This window comes from Tiliqua scincoides, chromosome 7 (genome assembly GCF_035046505.1).
Source record: "Tiliqua scincoides isolate rTilSci1 chromosome 7, rTilSci1.hap2, whole genome shotgun sequence".
NCBI classification, from domain to species: domain Eukaryota; kingdom Metazoa; phylum Chordata; class Lepidosauria; order Squamata; family Scincidae; genus Tiliqua; species Tiliqua scincoides.
Window position 1 is genome coordinate 31,207,968 of NC_089827.1, and position 18,503 is coordinate 31,226,470.

The 18,503-nt window shown below is 50.6% G+C and overlaps 1 protein-coding gene across 2 annotated transcripts in view; it reads right to left on the reverse strand.

Annotated features, from left to right (window-relative positions):
• Window positions 1-18,503, reverse strand: part of MKLN1 (muskelin 1) — a 163,680-nt gene that overhangs the window by 65,722 nt on the left and 79,455 nt on the right. For both annotated transcript variants that reach the window (XM_066634642.1, XM_066634643.1), the window contains one exon: window positions 12,230-12,342. In XM_066634642.1, coding sequence (XP_066490739.1) covers window positions 12,230-12,342 — 113 coding nt within the window. The remainder of the gene's footprint in view (window positions 1-12,229; window positions 12,343-18,503) is intronic.

Genomic DNA, 18,503 nt, shown 5'->3' on the forward strand with positions numbered 1-18,503 from the left:
ACTGGAAGACCGCTGAGAGTGGGGCAGTCGTCTTGCCCCGACGTTCCTGGACTGGACAGAGTCAATGACTGCTCCCAGGCACTCTATCATCTGTGATGGTGAGAGGTGGCTCTTCTCCAGGTTCACAATGACCCATGCTGCTGCAGGCACTGGATGGTCTGGTGCAGGTGCAATGCCCTGAGTTCTAAAGCCAGCGATCTCAGGAGCATATTGTCCAGGCATAGGAGGGCAACCATGCCCCTTGTGTGGCCAAAAGCAAACTGAGCCACAGGGATCTTGGTGAACACCCTCGGCACTGATGAGAGCCCGGGAGAAGGGTAGCCAGCGGGTAGTTCTCACTAAACTGTCGAAGCCAGAAGGCCAGGGCATTGGTGCACAGGAACAAGGCCACTGGGGCTCTTAGAGCATTTGCGGAGGCCTCAGATCCCCCTCTGGTTGCTAGGTCAACCCCCTTGTCCATAGGGTCCCTAGGAAGGCTGTCACTATCTATGCGCAGGATAAAAGGAGAGCCCAGGGCTGCTACTGTGCCATCCACTTGAGACCAGGATGACCCTGGGTGGCAGGCTGTAAACCTGGTAGATGGCTTGTTGGAGATTCTGTTTTCCTGTTTCCTGTTAACCTTGGCAGAGTTAATCCACTCCCTATCAATTAGCTACTGCAGCATCTCCTGCTGGTCTGGGAAGATTGCTGGAGCCCCCACTTAGGCTGGGAGCCTGAAGCATTGGCGGAGGTCTGGTTGGAGTGCAGGTCTGGCACCTGAATCCCCCGGGGACCAGCCTGTGGAACTGCTCTGGGAGGAAGAAGTGTGATCCCTGTGGCTCCTGCCCTCTTCCCCCCCCCCCCGGAGCACTCACCCTCCTCAATGGGAAAGGGGTGGGGGTTCATCAGATCACACTGATGATGATCTGATGCTCTCAACCAGTGTTCTGAGCCAAAGAATCTCAACCAGTGTTCTCTGGGAGCGCTCTCAACCAGTGTTCTGAGCCAAAGAATCCCTCTGCCTCTTCAGCCAGGGCTGCCTCATCCAACTACGGGAGGGGACAACTGGGGGCTCAGGGGGCTAGCTGGAGGGAACCCCCGGCCCGGTCTCTGGAAAAGGCTCCATGGTGGTGATAGAGCTGGTGAGCTCCCCCCCATCTAGGGCGCTGAAACCTGCATGGGGTGGTCGCCTGTGGGGCTTCGTTAGGGTTCGCCATTGGAGAAAAAAGGGAAAGGGCGTGGCCCCCGGGTAGTTGGGGGAAACACCAGGCTTCAGCAGCAGGAAAGGTTCTGGACTGGAGCAGCTGAGCCGCATGTGACAGGAGCAAGGATGGGGATGACACATGGGGCCTGGTGCTCTCTCTCTCTCTCTCTCTCTCTGGATCCTGTGGGGAAGCATCTCTGGCAGCTCTGAGACCCTCGCTGCAGTCCTGAGCCTGCTTCTGAAGTTCCTGCCCTGGGATGGGCTGAGGACTCCCTGCGCGCACTGCATGCTGATCCAAAAAGGGGTGGCCGCAGGCTGTAGGTGGGAAGGGTATGGGCTGGGCGGTGAAGACCTGGCTCCACGCCCCCTGTGAAGTGGGGGTAAAGCAGCTCCGGGGGCTTGGAAGCATCCACACGGTTCTCAGGCTAACCTGCTGTGCCCCAGCCAGACGGGGAGGGGGGCAAGAGGCTCTATGCACGTGAAGGCGCCAGACTGAAAGTGCAGCTGCTCTGTCTTGGGAAGCAAGCAGCCTGGAGCCAGACGGTGAGGTGTGTGCCTGCAGGCAAGAAAAAGGGGAGTGCAGAGGCAGCAGGCGCAGCAGGCCTTGCTGCTGCTAGGATAAACAGCCCCAGTGGCTTGGGGGTGTCCGGAGCACTCGCGGCTAGCCTGCTGTGCCCCAGCCAGTGGGGAGGGATGAGAGGCTCCATGCACCAGGTGCGCAACTGAGAAAAGTGGCTGCCAAGAGGCAATCTGCAGCCACCAGGTGGGGCGCATGCAGGGAGAAAGGTGGAAGTCAGGCAGGCACAGCAGCCCTCGCTGCTGCTGAGGAAAGCAGCTCTGGAGGCTTGGGAGTGCATGAAAAGAAGAAGGTACCCCTTGCATGTTACCCAGGCATGGAGCCCTCCCCCAGGATTCTGATGGGGAAGGCAGGATGTCTGCCAGGGTTGAGGGTGAGGGCTGACTCACCAAGGCTCGGTAGCACACTGGGCCTGGCAGAAGGCTGGGCCTGGGCCTGGCAGAAGGCCGCGGCCACGTGCGCCTCCCAGATGGCGCCAGCCGTGGTGAGGACGGGGCTGTCAAGCGGGGCTGCGCCTCAAGGTGCTGCTCCTGCCTCTCTCTCTCGGTGGGGAGGTGGCTCCAGCGGCTCTGCAGCAGCCGCAAGCCTTCCTCTGGAAAGCTCCCATCCAGTAGGGGAAGGTGGTTCTTCGTGCACCCTGCGTGCTGATCCGAGATGGCGACCATGGTCGCAAAGAGGAAACTGGTGGTCTGGGCTGGGCAGGAGGTTCTGGCACCGTGCCGAGCTTGGATGGGGGATTCAACTCCGGAGGCTTGAGGCATCAGGAGCACTTGAGGGCCCACCTGCAGTGTCCCAGCCGTGGGGGGAGGGGGCAAGTGGCTCAACTGCTTGAGGTGCACAAAATTCAAAGGGGTGGCTGCCTTGCCTGAGCAGGTAGGCAGTGGGTAGAAGGCAGCAGCATGTGCCTATGCCGGATGGAGAAGGCAGGAATGGTGGCTACAGCTTGAGGCTGGAGATGGGTACAGGGAAGGTTCCCTGTATTCTCTAGTGAGGGGGTCCCCAATTCTGGTCCTGCTTGGCCAAGAGGCTAGGTCAGACTGGGGGAGTCCAGGCAGCCCCTCCCCTCAGGAAGTTGATTACATCTGGCTTGCCTATACTGAGAAGGAGGAGCTACCCATCCATTCAGGAATGACCTGGACATGGAGATCTCCAGATCTCCATGGAGATCTGGAGAAAGTAAGGTGATACGGGAGGCCAAGACAGACTATGAGAAACACATGTCCAGCAACATTAAGGGCTTCTTCAAATATGTTAGAATAAAAGCTTCTTCAAATATGTTAGAAGCAGGAAAACCATCAGAGAAGCGGTTGGCCCTCTGGATGGTGAGGGAGGGAAAGGGGAGATAAAAGAAGACTTAGAGATGGCAGAGAAATTAAATGAGTTCTTTGCATCCATCTTCATGGCAGAAGACCTTGGGTAGATACCACTGCCCGAAGGCCCCCCCCCACCAAGGAATTAAGTCAGATAGAGGTTAAGAGAGAAGATGTTTCAGACCTAATTGACAAATTAAAGATCAAAGGTGCAGAAGAGAGCGACTAAGATGATTACTGGGCTGGCGCACCTTCCTTATGAGGAAAGGTTACAGCGGGCCTCTTCAGTCTAGGAAAGAGATGCCTCAGGGGGCACATGATTGAGACATACAAAATTATGCATGGGAAGGAAAGAGTGGATACAGAGATGCTCTTTTCCTTCTCACACAACACCAGAACCAGGGGACATCCGCTAAAATTTAGTGTTGGGAGAGTTAAGATAGACAAAAGAAAATATTTCTTTACTCAGCGTGTAGTTGGACTGTGGAACTCCTTGCCACAGGATGTGGTGATGGCATTGGGCCTAGACGCCTTTTAAAGGGGATTGGACAAATTTCTGGGGGAAAAATCCACCACGGGTTACAAGCCATGATGTGTATGTGCAACCTCCTGATTTTAGAAATGAGCTATGTCAGAATGCCAGATGCAAGTGAGGGAACAGGATGCAGGTCTTTTGCTGTCTTATGTGCTCCCTGGGGCATTTGGAGGTCCACTGTGAGATACAGGAAGCTGGACTAGATGGGCCTATGGTCTGATCCAGCAGGACTGTTCTTATGTTCTTAGGTCCAGTCTTAATGGGAGTCTCCAACGCCCCTGGTGACATGACACATCCTGAGCAGCTCCGGAAACCACGGCCTTCTTGGCCAAAATGGGGCCACCCGAATCACTTCTATTCAGTCTGATCTGACCTTTTTTAGAACCAGCGTCAGCAGCTGTACCATAGGAAAGGTGTAATGCAGCTCTTTCGGCCATGAACTGTTGAGGTAGTCCACACCCTGTGACCCTTCCATCTCCCCTGGTGACAGGAACCTTGAGAGCTGGGTGTTTTCCCTTGTGATGAACAGGTCTACCATTGGGTTTCCCAGCCAGGAGCAAATCTCCCTGAGTACTTGAAGGTGGAGCTGCCAATCCGCTTCGCTCACGTTGTCTGCTCAGTCAAACTGCAGCAGTGTTCCCTTCCCCGGTCAGGTGCTCTGCTCAAATTGACCTGAGGCGGGACTCCACCCACAGGAAGAGCAAGGTAGCCTCCTGTATCAGCTTCCGAGATCTGGTCCCCTCTTGCAGGTTTATGTAAGCCTTGGCTGTCATAGAGTTTGTGTGGACTAAGACATGCTGCCCTTCCAGAGCTTTTTGGAACTCCAGGAGAGCCAAGTGGATCGTCCTGAGTTCTAGCCAAATTATGCTGGGAATGCTCTCCTACTACCCTGTGCTAAGGCTTTGTCCATATGAGGCCCCATCCCAGAAGGCTTACATTGGTTGTTCAATTCAATTTCAGTCTTAAAAACTTTATTGGCATATGTACAAAGAAAGCCAAATACTGGTCCAAGAAAATTATCTACATCATACATTGATTAAGCTCAGCTTCCGGAGACAATTCTTATATAAACATGGTAAACAAATTTAGCCATATTAATTGATACAGCCTCATTCCTGCCAGTTAGTAATTGTCTAATGATGTCCATTTCAGATCCATTAAGCGACACTAGAAGAGGGAGTAAACAACGGCTCCTTAGATCTGAATAGCAGATACAACTTAGTAGAATATGGGGGACTGTCTCCAAGGAACCTGTGCCACAACAACATGCTTTAGACTGTCTAGCATTAAACCTAGCTTTCATCTCATTTGAGGGAAGGGCTTTAAATCTAGCTAGGGAGAACACACTGCATTCATGCGGATTCGTTAAGAAAGTTAAATAATTACTGCTGAAATCAGCCGCCCAGAGTAATCCAAAATGAAGTGGGGAAGAGTTTTTTTGGGCATCAGCTAGGTGCTCTTGTTTTTCAATGTCCCATATCCGGGTATGAAGGGTCTTAAATGCTATTGTCCATGGCATCATGTCCACCAAATCGAAGGAAAGCCCCAAAGATTGGACTTTCTTACTGAATAAGATCAGTCCTTGAGAATAAAGGGAATCTTCTAATATGTTTTTCAATAAAGGGTCCTTTGCAGCAGCAGAGCCAATTCTGAGCCAATGTTTAAAAAGGCACAGCCAGGCTAAAGACTCCACTTTGTGTTGCCTGCCTTGCAGGCATAAGACAGCGTATGGTACACATCGTGGTACTGCAAAGATTTTATAAAGGAAGAGAGACTGAATCCTCTTGACAGTAATGCAGAAGGCAGAAATTCAAATGGGGATTCCATATAAAAGCTGTGCAACGACCTTTGTGTTGAATGTCTGGAGCACTGCTGGAATGAAGGAATTCCCCCAAACATAAAAGAATCGATTAATAGCTTGGGCTGTAATATTACTTTTTTGGATTGCTAATTGCCGGTGTGTCGTACACATCAGTTGTTATTGTATTGTGCCTGGGAACCTCCATGCTGATGCCCTGGTTAAGCCTGCCTGGTGCTAGCCACCAGTCCAAGTTCATCCACAGCGACTTTGGGGTCGTGCCGGGAAGCCAGTGTTCTATTTGATAGAGAAAGGGCCTCAGGATGCCCTGCAGGGGGCAGAGGCGGATTGCCTTCATCTCCCTGTTCTTATTTGGAATTAAGCATAGTGCCAAGTACACCCCCTGGCCCCTCTGGCTGGGTGGAACTGCCTCAATGGCTCTGATCTGTATCAGATGTTTGATTGCTTTTAGCTTTTGCTGGTGCTGGAATGGGTCCCTCAAAAAAAAAGGACTTTCCAAAATTGTTTGAGGAATCTGAACAATCTCCAAGGCATACCCCTGGTTACTGTTTGTAGCACCCAAGCATCTGATGTAGTAGAGTGCCAAACGCTGGTGAAAGCTAAGAGGTGACCCCCAATGGGCAAGGCTTTGGCCCTGGCAACATGCCAATTTAAGATTCTTCCTTGTTCTGTGGCTTCCAGAGCTGGAAGATCCATGGCCTCTCCTCTTTGGGAACACCCTGCTCCTATTCCACTTGCTTCATCCCCTGCCAGATGGATCTCTGGCCCTGTTGTCAGATCCTGAGGCCCGAAAAGGGCTTTCTATTCTTGTTGACCTCTTTCTTACCCAACAACAAGTCCTTGCACTTCTCCTTGTTCTTTATTAAGTGGGGTTCAAACGCCTCTCCAAAAAATTGAGTCCCCTTAAAGGGAACCTCAACTAGTTTGGTAACGGGGCAGCGTCTCCATCCCACTGGTGTAGCCATATGTTGCATCTAGCTGCTACATTAGATGCCATGGCCCTTGTGGTTAACGGCATAGCATCACAAGAGGAATCGGCTGTAAAGGCTGCAGAGATATTTCTTGAATTCTTTGCCTTCTTAGAAAGTCTGGGTTCTGTGGCAGCCAATTCCTTCACCCATAAGTAGGCTGCCTGTGCCATGATGGAATTTGCTGCAGCTTCCCTAAGTGCTTGTGCGGATATCTCATACTCGTAGTTTCTTTTAAGGGATGTATCCACCCTGCAGGTGTCCTTAGGCCCCACTCCCCCCTCCTGATGGTAATATGAGAAAATAGCCACTATAGGTGCATCCATGGAAGGCACCTTAGGTTGCTGCATGGCCTTGTCAGGTAGTGTGTATAGTTCGTCAACAAGTCTGGAGTTATGTTTGGGGTGGATAGGATGAGGTCATTCACCCTCCAAAATTCGCTAGAAAGATTCTGGGAAGGGTACCATTTCTGGTTTACCATTGCTGGGACGATGGCTTGCCTACTTGCCCAGCAAGGCATTGGAAGCCCCGAACGGGGAATAAGCTGGGCGCTGCATCGTGCTTCTGCCTGTAGTGGCGCAGTTGCAACAAGGATCTGGGACTAACCAGCGCTCTGGACCACACTGGAGGCTGCTGCAATGGTGATGCCCCCAGTGGGGCTAGCTCAGCCGCACTCTCCACTCCTTCTCCCTGCTGTTTTGCTACACATCGCTCTGTTGCTGCCTGGCTTCTGCTGGGTCCTAGTGACATCCCACTTGCATGTGCAGGCTGGGTAGACCCTGGACCCTCTTCCCCATGCCCCTTTCCTGTCTCCCAGGGGAGAGGTGGAGAGAGGTCTGGGTGAAGTCTCTGGAAGAAGCAGGGAGGCAGATGTCCTCAATGAAGACATGATGGTATGTGTTGTTCTTCTGTGTGAGATAGAGTAAGATTGGGACAGGGGAACCCTCCCCGGGAGGAGACCTGAACAAGTCTGGTCCTACCTCGTGCAGTGAGAGGGACTACCCCATGAGTGACAAATGCCCCCTCCCCTCTTTCAGAGAAACACCGATCTAGTTGATTAATCTGTACTTGCTGCCTAACCAACTTCCCAAATAGCTTCTGCCCAAACACTGTGGGAGACATTCAAGCTATTCTAATTTAACCAAGATGTTTCATGAGTTCTCATCAGATACCTGACTGTTACAGTGACAAACTTCACCCTCTTTCCTGGGTGACACACAAAATCAAAATATGAATAAACTAACTTCGAGGTTACCTGGGTGAGGGCAGAATTGCTGTTTTGGTTGGCGCACATAATGTGCAATTCTGGTTACTCTGGCCCAAGTGCCTTTAAAAAACGTACAATACTGCTTGCAGGTAACTGTCACATTGAATAATGAAAAAGCTGACCATACTGCCACCTCCAGCTTGTAACCTAATTTTTTATTAATGCCTCAGTAAGTTCACACAATTACAGAGGATGAGGTGGTTTGCTTTTCCACATTTCATTACTCTTAACTTGACCCATGTTAACATGATACAAAGGGGTAAGTAACGTTTCAATTTGAAGTCGCTCTTGAACTGGACATTCCTTGGGAGATGGTTCTACCTGAAAGCCTAAACTACCAAAGGCTTCCACCACATCAGATCCTAGCCAAGAGAGGCATTACCAGAAGGCTACACTGACATCTGCGACATGCTATGTTCTTGAAAAAAAACCACAAAGACTTCCATCTGTATCAAAAGTCAACCACCAGAGTAAGTTTTATTCTCTAACTCATTCCTTCTCACATATTCCAACAGCTGCTTTCTTATCCTCGGCACTTACCAACAGCACTTTCTTGTCCTCAAAACTTGTGCACTCAGAACCAGACACCTAAATATTCAAATGATACCTCACGTACACCCAACCCCTTTAAGCAGGCAAATAAAGTTCATCTTAAGCCAGTGTAAGGGTCTTAGCCAAGCTGTCTTTCCCATAGGTTAGCTTTCATTGGTTTTCACTGAAAACCAATTTCTGATTGGTTTTCAGTGAAAACCAGTGAAAACTCTGAACCAGAAATCAGTCACCTTCATTTTGCACCTATGGATTCCCAATGTGGATTCTAAACCCATGTCGAGGTCTCACAGAGGACCTCTAGACGTGACCAGAAGTATGTTCTGGTTGTGTCTAGAAGTGTTCTGAAACATGGGGAGGCCACACACAGCCTCCTCGGGTCTCAGAAAGCCTGCTGGAGCTTTCTGACAAGCACTTCTGGTTTTCAGGCCCTGCAGATTCCATTATTTGCAGTTTTTGGTATCCGTAGGGGGTGCAGGAACTGATCCCACACAGATACCAGGGTCTGATTGTATTCTCGTTAACTATATACATACTCATTAACTATACCCCATACTAATTAACTATATGTTAGTAAGAGCCCTTTAGACACAATTCCTAGAATCTAGAGTCAGTTTTATTATGTACTTTGCAAACATGCTGACTCTCACACGTTCTCCAGTGTAAATCATATCAGCAGCACAAGCCCTTACTATCCTTGGGATCTCAATGTTCTCTATTATGGTGCTTGTCCCTCTTTCCTCCTGCCAGTTAGTTGTCACACCATCCTGTTGTGTCCTTCAAGCCATGCACAGGAAATATCAGCAGAAACTATAGGACTTGCTAGGATAGGCAAGATGGCAGGATGGCAAGGATGGCAGGATAGCAAGAACCTGGGTGCTAAACTACAATTCTAGACTTCCTGTACAAGTATGCTCTCTCTACCCATCCCGACTAGCCATCCTCTGGTCCACCTGTTGCTTGTTCTGCTCCAATACTAATTCTGATTTGCTGGAACCAATCACACAAGCAGTCACCTGGACACCCATTCAGAGATGGAAATAAGTTTGCATTGTCATTCTCAAGCTTCATTTAGCCTCATGGTAGTAGGCTTGCAACATAAGCCAGACCCCAGTAAAGTGTACCAATTTCTCCTCCTCAAGTCCTTGAATCAAGCTGGAGAAGGAGATCAAGGTGAGCACAACCCACAGTAGAACCTACATGTTTTCACTGGAGAGCAACAGAAAAGCCTTGACACTCTGTCCATCCTTACCAAGAGACCCACGTTCATAGCCTTTGAAGTGGACAACTAAGTCCTGCATATAATTATACCATTAAGGTCAAGTATTACAACAAATACGGAAATGACGTAGTAAGAGCCCAGTCCTATGCGTGCCTACTCAGAAGTAAGCCCCATTGTAGTCAATGGGGCTTACACCCAGGAAAGTGTGGATGGGATTGTAGCCTAAATCTCATGCTTCAGATTGCTTGGAACTTGTTGGGCTGTTTTGCCCAACAAAGCCCCATTGTAGTCAATGGGGCTTACGCCCAGGAAAGTGTGGATGGGATTGTAGCCTAAATCTCATGCTTCAGATTGCTTGGAACTTGTTGGGCTGTTTTGCTTGTGTAGGTTGGAGCACAGAGACCCTGTATCATCTCAGTCTGAAGGAGGTGGGAATTCAGTAGAGCAGGTGCCTGGTTTTCCTTCTCATTTTTGGCTTAGAGAAAGGAGCCAAAACAAGCTGGATGATTTTTTAAAGCAATCTCTTCTCTCTCTCTCTCTCTCTGTGTGTGTGTGTGTGTGTGTGTGTGTGTGTGTGTGTGTGTGTGTGTGTGTGTGTGTGTGTGTGTGTGTGTGTGTGTGAGAGAGAGAGAGAGAGAGAGAGAGAGAGAGAGAGAGAGAGAGAGAGAGAGAGAGAGAGAGAGAACACTCCTTCTTGCTGCAACCCTTCTGGTTACAGAGTTTTTCCTTGGCTTCCCCTCTTCCACTCCCAACAACTGACTCCATTTCCCACAAACACAATGTTAAAGAGCCATGCTCTTACAGAGCCTTTTCCATGGCTCCAGGGCTATTTCTGTGCCTGTGCAAGGTGTAGCCTTTTTGCAGTGTTTTGGGCTGCCTTGAAATGGAGCAAGACACCAGCGTGGGGCAAAGCAAGCAAAGGTGTGCACGACTTTAATTCCCCCTCATTCACATTGAGATAAATCCGCAAATAAAAAATCTGTGTAGTAAAAGGTTGTGCCTGTATACTAGCATAAACAGCAATCATTTCAGATCTTATGTAATTATGCACCACAACGAACATTTATATAGTGTTTTCAAGGGTTCAATACACTTCACCTACATTATCGCAGTAGTCCTTGCAGGAGGGATCCTTGCAGGAGATGCAAGGAGTCCTTGCTTCTGCAAGAGGGATCTGAAGGCCTTAGGGATGGACCTCAACAAGTGGGAAACCCTGGCCTCTGAGCGGCCCGCTTGGAGGCAGGCTGTGCGGCATGGCCTTTCCCAGTTTGAAGAGACACTTTGCCAGCAGTCTGAGGCAAAGAGGCAAAGAAGGAAGGCCCATAGCCAGGGAGACAGACCAGGGACAGACTGCACTTGCTCCCGGTGTGGAAGGGATTGTCACTCCCAGATTGGCCTTCTCAGCCACACTAGACGCTGTGCCAGAACCACCTTTCAGAGCACGATACCATAGTCTTTCGAGACTGAAGGTTGCCAATACCTTGCAGGAGTGCTTTAAAGGACAGTCTTCTTATCCTCAATAGAAAAAAGTGGTGCTGAAAGATTTCTTTTATTGCACCCTTCCAGCACAAGGCAACTCTGCTTTCCCCTCCATTTTACCTTCACAAATCTGTGAGGTAGGTTAGACTGAGAGGTTGTGACTGCCTCCAGATCATCCACTGAGCTTCATGGTTGAGCAGGGATTTAAACCTAAGTCTCCTCCTTTCTAGTCCAACATTCTAGTCATTACATCACACTGCCTAGGGTCTAACAAAAACATGGCAAAGAGATCTGCAGTCAGCATGTTCCACAAGCCATGGAACTGGGATGGGGAATAGACTAACAATTCCATTTGAGTAAAACCTGCTTAAATCAACTGAAACACTCAAATAAATGAAACTTTAAGAGACAAGTGCTCCTTCTGCTTCTACATTGGAAAACATTCAGCAGTAGCTTTCAGTAGTGCTGTCTCATATCAGTTCCAACATTTCATTAAACCTTTTTTCCTTCATTCTGTTCTGCCAAAGAATCTTGTTTATTTCGTCAGCAATTTCTTTTTTCCATCAACTAAAATGGAAGAAGAAAAAAGCAATTTCTTTTTTCCATCAACTTTCATAAGAAAGGCATTTGAGCCTCTAAAGCAGTGGTTCTCAAACTCTCTGGGAGAGTTTGAGAGCCACTAAGTCTTTGTGGGGGAGGGAGGGAGAGAGGCAGCGGGGGCGGGGGGGAAGGCAGCAACACAATCCCCAGGATCACGTCACTAATGGGGCTGCAGGGACTGGGATGTACTTACCAGTTGCAGCAGCAGCCTTCCTGGGGTGTGGGGAGCCATGCGTGAGCACCTGCCAGGCTCCCCAGCCACTTGGAAGTGAAAGTAGAGCAATTGCGCTCCACTTCTGGTTTTGCGGAGGTGGAGCGCTGTTGCTCTACTTTCACTTCCAAGTGAAAGCTCGCGCAGGGCTCCTCGCACCCTGGGAAGGCTGCTGCAGGGACTGGTGAGTATATCCCAGTCCCTGCAGCCCCATTAGCAATGCGATTCTGGGAATTGTGTCACTGCCTTCCTCCCTGCCCCCGCCCCTTAAGGGGGCAAAGGCCAGGGCCTTCAGGCTGGGGCGTCGCCCCAGTCTGAATACCACTGCTCTAAAGGGTCATGACTTCATATAATGTGCAAATGAGCACCAAGGGGAGGTAGGGAGGAGAGGGAAGCTTGCAACATCACTGCTAGTTCAAGACTGAGACATGGACATGTTTAAGGTACATATTAGCTTGGAGAACACGCCAGATCATACAGTGCTATCATAAGGAAATACTTGAACTTGCCTCTTTTTCGGTATCTCTTGATATGCACGTCCACTGGTTTTCTTTCACACTGTATGCCCAGAAGTCAGCTAGATCCTGAGTCCCGTCCCAGCCGCCAAACAAATACACCGTTTCTAATCAAAATTTCAGAAAGAAACATTTTGTGAACCAAATAGCTTGAAGCACAGGATCATCAGAATGCTCGCTTGCAACACTAAGCATTTTCCAAGAGTATACAGATATTGCTGGAACACTAGGCCTCTTCTTAAAAAGTATAATTTTCTTCACCTGCAAAGACTGCCAATGCCCTGAAATAAATTCTAATGAAAATTGGGTAAAAAAAGCTCCTGGTGGAGTATGTTCCTAATTGCTTGAAGTTTTAAGGGCACCTAAGCTTTGATGCAATATAAACAGAGCTGCAACTTTAGTGCTAGAAAAGCCACAGGCCTTATGTTCCAGTGATGAACCAAAAGCAAATGTGGAAAAAATAAGTTTTACACAATCACATAACATACGTTTGTAGGTTTTCATGGTCAGCAATTTGACATATATTTATTTGGTAAAAAGACCATGGTTATGTCAAAGAATTAGAAACCATGTTGTTATCCTGAACATGACCTAGCTTTAGAACCTAGCAGGCAGCACACTAAGATGCAGAAATGAGACAAAGGAAGCAATGGGTTGTGCGGACATGGACATAAAAACCACAATGGTACTAGCTGCAGTGGATCACAAGGGGGAGCGATCTCAAAGGATGGGGAAGCCAGAGTCTCAAAAGAGTTCCTACTACAACTCCTCCAAAAATGGTTCCAGGCCCAGTGATACCTAGTTCACAGCCCTCTTCAAATACAACTCACTATGTCAAATTCACATTATTAGAAAATTAATGCTACACAAGACCTACCCAACAGGCAACAGCCTCCCAAACACCACCAAAAAACAGGCAAAGAAGTCAAGAAAAAGATATGGAAATCTGAAGGACCAAGATGGTAGCACTACTTTTTAACGGTTAGCATATTCTATTGACTTTATCATGGTAGCCTAAGAGAGCATTTCAAGACAGATGTTTTAAAACTGTTTTCTAGGAAATCCAAGAATTTCCTCAAATTATCAGCAATGCAGAAGCATGTCAGCTCAACCGGGAAAAAAGCTCAACCAGGAAAAGTCTGTCCCCAACTTCCTCTGAATGATCCTCCTCCTTGCCAGCAAGCTCCCGCTCCTCCCTGGAGTTGTCGGAGGGCTCGGGGGTATCTGATTCCCATGGGTCTGAAAGGATTGTGTCCTTGCCCCAAGGTATGCTCTTAATGGAGGGGGCCTTATGGGGATTGGGGCGTTTGGGCTTGGGGTGCTTGGGCTTAATGCACTTTAAGGGGGGCAAAGCTGGCTCTAGGCTGCTGGAGTCTTGAGTGGGAAGAGGTGAAAGTGGTCACATTTCCCCTGCAAGGAAGCCTTATGGGCCTTTAAACCATCAGCCATGACTGGCCTGACTATGTCCTCCAGTTGGGTCTGGGACTACAAAATGAACTCTCCTTTGCCAGGCTCCCCTGAGCTGGTGGGTCTGCTGGACTGTGCCCCCGATTCTGCCTCATCCCAGGACTGGGCACCTGAGTCGTGTTTGGAGTCCTCTGAGCTCATGGCCGCTGTCCTTGAGCAAGTGGATAGAGGAAAAGATGGCTGTTGGTTGTAGCACGCTGCTCTGAGTTGAAGAGGAACCACCGCAGTGAGATGGGGGCGGGCCATTCAGTGCCTGGGATCTGCTGGCTCCATGGGGGGAGGGCAGTGCAAAGTGGGACTGCCCACAACCTCCCAGTTGCTGCTTATGATGGAGGAACAAGTGGGCGGGAAGAGAGTGTCCCTGTCACCAGGTGCTTTGCCCCTTGGTGCCTCTGCTGCACGACCAAACTCGTGCCAAAGTGCAAAGGAAATTGACAGGCTGCCTCAATAGCAGCAGCAGCAGCTGCTGAGCACATGATCGCAGTGTGTGAAGTTGTGTGCCTCGTGCTGGGGAACCCGCTCCTCTTCTTCGCTGAGGCTGGAGGAGAAAAGCCCCACAGACCAGCAAAGCAAGGTGTACATGGCTGGCTGCTCCTCTTCCCTCCTAGGTCGGTGATGCCCTGGTCTGTGGGGGTGTGCTCCTGCAGCCAGAGCTCAACCAGAGAGAGGCTGCTGCTGCAGGCTGCTGTGGGGAGAAACCTCCTCCTCCATTTGCTTCTTCCTCTTTTTTTTCCTTAATGGTCACGCTCCAGCAAAGTGTTAAACCAGCACGTTAAAGAAACACAACATAATAAAACCCAAGGCGGAGCATGAACACTGATAGCATGAAACACCATGAATACAGTGGTGCCTTGCATAACAAATGCCTCGCACACCGAAAAACTCACAAAACGAAAGCGTTTTGCGATTTTTGGTGGCTCGCACAACAAATTTTTATGACCCGTGCTTCGCAAGACAAATTTTTTCCTTTTTTAAATTGTCCTGGTTTGTTTTAAATCGCACAACCGTTAATACCCAGGATGCATTGTGCCTGGAGGTTTAAAAAGCCTCCCCAATGCAGCCTGGGCTCACTTCTCCATGTGCAGTTCCAGGGTTGACTTCCAGGAGCAACTGTGGCCTGTGCTGTGGGCGAACCCTGTCTTTGGTCAACTGTTCTGAGCAGTTCTGAGCAGTTCACCAACTCCTTGGGGAACCTACTACCAGCAGTTAAGGTAAGTTTCTTTGAACTTTTCATAACTTTTGGGAAGTGGTGGCCAGCGTTTGAGGTACATTTTGGGGGGCCAGTTGGCCAGTTTTGGCCTGCTGTTTTGGGGAGGTTAGGGGAGTTTTTCCAGCAGTTTGGGGAATCTGTGGAACTCATTTGCAGCCGTTTTTCCAGACCAGGATTTAAGGAGCTTCTTCACAGGGACATCTCAAGCAGTTGGCCAGGTAGGGAGCTTAGCTTCACCATGAGCATTTGTTCTCCTGTGTTGGGGGGAGGGGGCTGCCACTTTTTTGTCCCAGGCAGGTTTGGCCAGGGGTGGGAAGGTGTGCGTGAAGCGGATGTGAAGCACTGCCTTTTGTTTTTGCGAACGTAGCAACTGCTGACATGGGTCCCAGGAAGGCTGCTCCTGCAGAGGCCGGGAAGAGGACAAAGATGACGCTAGAAATGAAGAAGGAGATCATCCAGAAGCACGACGGAGGCATGCGAGTGACAGACCTCGCCAGGGAGTACGGGAGGAATCCATCCACCATCGGGACCATCCTGAAGATGAGGGAGAAGATCCTTGCGACAGATGCAGCCAAGGGAGTCACCAGGATCGTGAAGAACCGGCCAGCTGTTCTGGAGGAGGTGGAGAAGTTGCTGCTCATCTGGATGGAAGAGAAGCAGCGTGCAGGGGATACAGTGACTGAGGCTGTCATTTGTGAGAAGGCCAAGGCCTTGCACGCAGACCTCGTACAGCAAGAGCCAGGAACCTCAGCCAAGCCAGAAGTCTTCAAGGCAAGCAGAGGCTGGTTTGAAAGATTCAAAACCAGATCTGGAATCCACAGCGTGGTCAGGCATGGAGAGGCTGCCAGTTCCGATGTTCCTGCGGCTGAGGACTTTGCCTCAGAGTTCCTGGAGGTCGTGACTACACAGGGCTACCTTCCACAGCAGGTCTTCTACTGCGATGAGACCCGGCTGTTTTGGAAGAGGATGCCCAAAAGGACCTTCCTCACTCAAGAGGAGACCAAGCTGCCTGGCCACAAGCCCATGAAGGACCGTCTGACCCTCCTCTTCTGTGCCAAAGCCAGCGGGGACCTGAAGATAAAGCCCCTGCTGGTGTACCACTCTGAGAACCCACGGGCCTTCAGGAAGCACAAGGTAAACAAAGACCAGCTGAGCGTGTTGTGGCGATCCAACGCTAAGGCTTGGGTCACACGCGTCCTGTTTGTGGACTGGGTCAATCTGGCTTTTGGCCCTGCTGTCAAGAAGTACCTGCTGGACAACGACCTGCCGCTGAAGGCCGTGCTTCTGATGGACATTGCTCCTACCCATCCTCCAGGCCTTGAGGAAGACTTGTTAAAGGACTTCCGCTTCATAAACATCATGTTCCTGCCGCCTAACACCACCCCACTACTCCAGCCAATGGATCAGCAAGTCATCGCCAATTTCAAAAAACTCTACACCAAGGAGCTTTTCAGGCGCTGCTTCGAGGTAACCGACTGCACCAACCTCACCCTGTGTGAATTCTGGAGAGACCACTTCGACATCGTCAGCTGCGTGAAGATTATCACCATGGCCTGGGGCAGGATCAGCCAGAGAAATCTGAATTCCGCTTGGCGCAATCTGTGGCCAGACTGTGTGGCAACAAGTGACTCTGATGCTTCTGCGCCTGCACCAGAGTCAACAGTGCTGGAGGACATTGTTTCCTTGGGGAGGACCATGGGCCTCGAGGTCACAGAGGAGGACGTCTGCGAGCTGGTGGAGGACCACGACCGGGAGCTGTTCACCCAGGAGCTGGTCGAACTGCAGGCAGAGGCTACGCAGGAGCAGGCCTCTTTGGAAGAGGAAGAATCGTCAAGTGAGGAACAGCTGTCCTCCACGGAACTGAAGGACATCTGCCAACAGTGGAAAAACGTGCAGACTTATGCACAGCAGCACCACCCAGACAAGGCTCTGGAACATGACCTTGCAAACTTGTTTGATACAAGGATCATGTCCTCTTTCAGAGGGGTGCTGAAAAGGCGGCTGAAGCAGCAGACCATGGAGAGGTTCTTCATGAAGAAGCAAAGAGTGGAAGAGGAACCTGCTGCTTCTACCAGTGGTGCCCAGTTGCCTTCTTCCTCCTCCTCGTCCTCCTAGAAGCCTTGAAGCCTTCTCCCAGTTGTCCAAATTGTTAAGTTAAGTTAAGTTAAAGCAGTGATGCTGAGACTTGGGGGACAGAGGGGTCTGTCTCCAGGTTGTCTTTGGCTAACTGTAAACTGCTTCTGTCCTAGCTAGCCAGCCTGAGACCGTTGCCAGTTTGCCAGTGTCCCTGCCGACTCTACTGCGCCTTCTCCCAGTTTGCCAGCATTGTCCAAGTTGTCTGGTAAGTTAGAGCAGTGATGCTGAGACTTGGGGGACAGAGGGGTCTATCTTCAGGTTGTCTTTGGCTAACTGTAAACTGCTTCTCTCCTAGCTAGCCAGCCTGAGACTGTTCCTGCATGCGCCTTCTCCAGGTTTGCCAGTGTGCCTGCCCACTCTACTGCGCCTTCTCCACGTTTGCCAGTGTCCCTGCCCACTCTACTGCGCCTTCTCCACGTTTGCCAGTGTGCCTGCCCACTCTACTGCGCCTTCTCCACGTTTGCCAGTGTGCCTGCCCACTCTACTGCGCCTTCTCCACGTTTGCCAGTGTCCCTGCCCACTCTACTGCGCCTTCTCCACGTTTGCCAGTGTCCCTGCCCACTCTACTGCGCCTTCTCCACGTTTGCCAGTGTCCCTGCCCACTCTACTGCGCCTTCGCCACGTTTGCCAGTGTCCCTGCCCACTCTACTGCGCCTTCGCCACGTTTGCCAGTGTGCCTGCCCACTCTACTGCGCCTTCTCCACGTTTGCCAGTGTGCCTGCCCACTCTACTGCGCCTTCTCCACGTTTGCCAGTGTGCCTGCCCACTCTACTGCGCCTTCTCCACGTTTGCCAGTGTGCCTGCCCACTCTACTGCGCCTTCTCCACGTTTGCCAGTGTCCCTGCCCACTCTACTGCGCCTTCTCCACGTTTGCCAGTGTCCCTGCCCACTCTACTGCGCCTTCTCCACGTTTGCCAGTGTCCCTGCCCACTCTACTGCGCCTTCTCCACGTTTGCCAGTGTGCCTGCCCACTCTACTGCGCCTTCTCCACGTTTGCCAGTGTCCCTGCCCACTCTACTGCGCCTTCTCCACGTTTGCCAGTGTCCCTGCCCACTCTACTGCGCCTTCTCCACGTTTGCCAGTGTCCCTGCCCACTCTACTGCGCCTTCTCCACGTTTGCCAGTGTCCCTGCCTACTCTACTGCGCCTTCTCCACGTTTGCCAGTGTCCCTGCCTACTCTACTGCGCCTTCTCCACGTTTGCCAGTGTCCCTGCCTACTCTACTGCGCCTTCTCCACGTTTGCCAGTGTCCCTGCCTACTCTACTGCGCCTTCTCCACGTTTGCCAGTGTCCCTGTCTACTCTACTTCGCCTTCTCCAAGTTTGCCAGTGTCCCTGCCTACTCTACTGCGCCTTCTCCCAGTTGACCAGTGTTCGTGCCATCCCCAGAGAGACCCTCCACAGCTCTGGGAACGTAAAAGACTGCTGCTGTGATGTGGAGACAGTTCTGTCTGCCT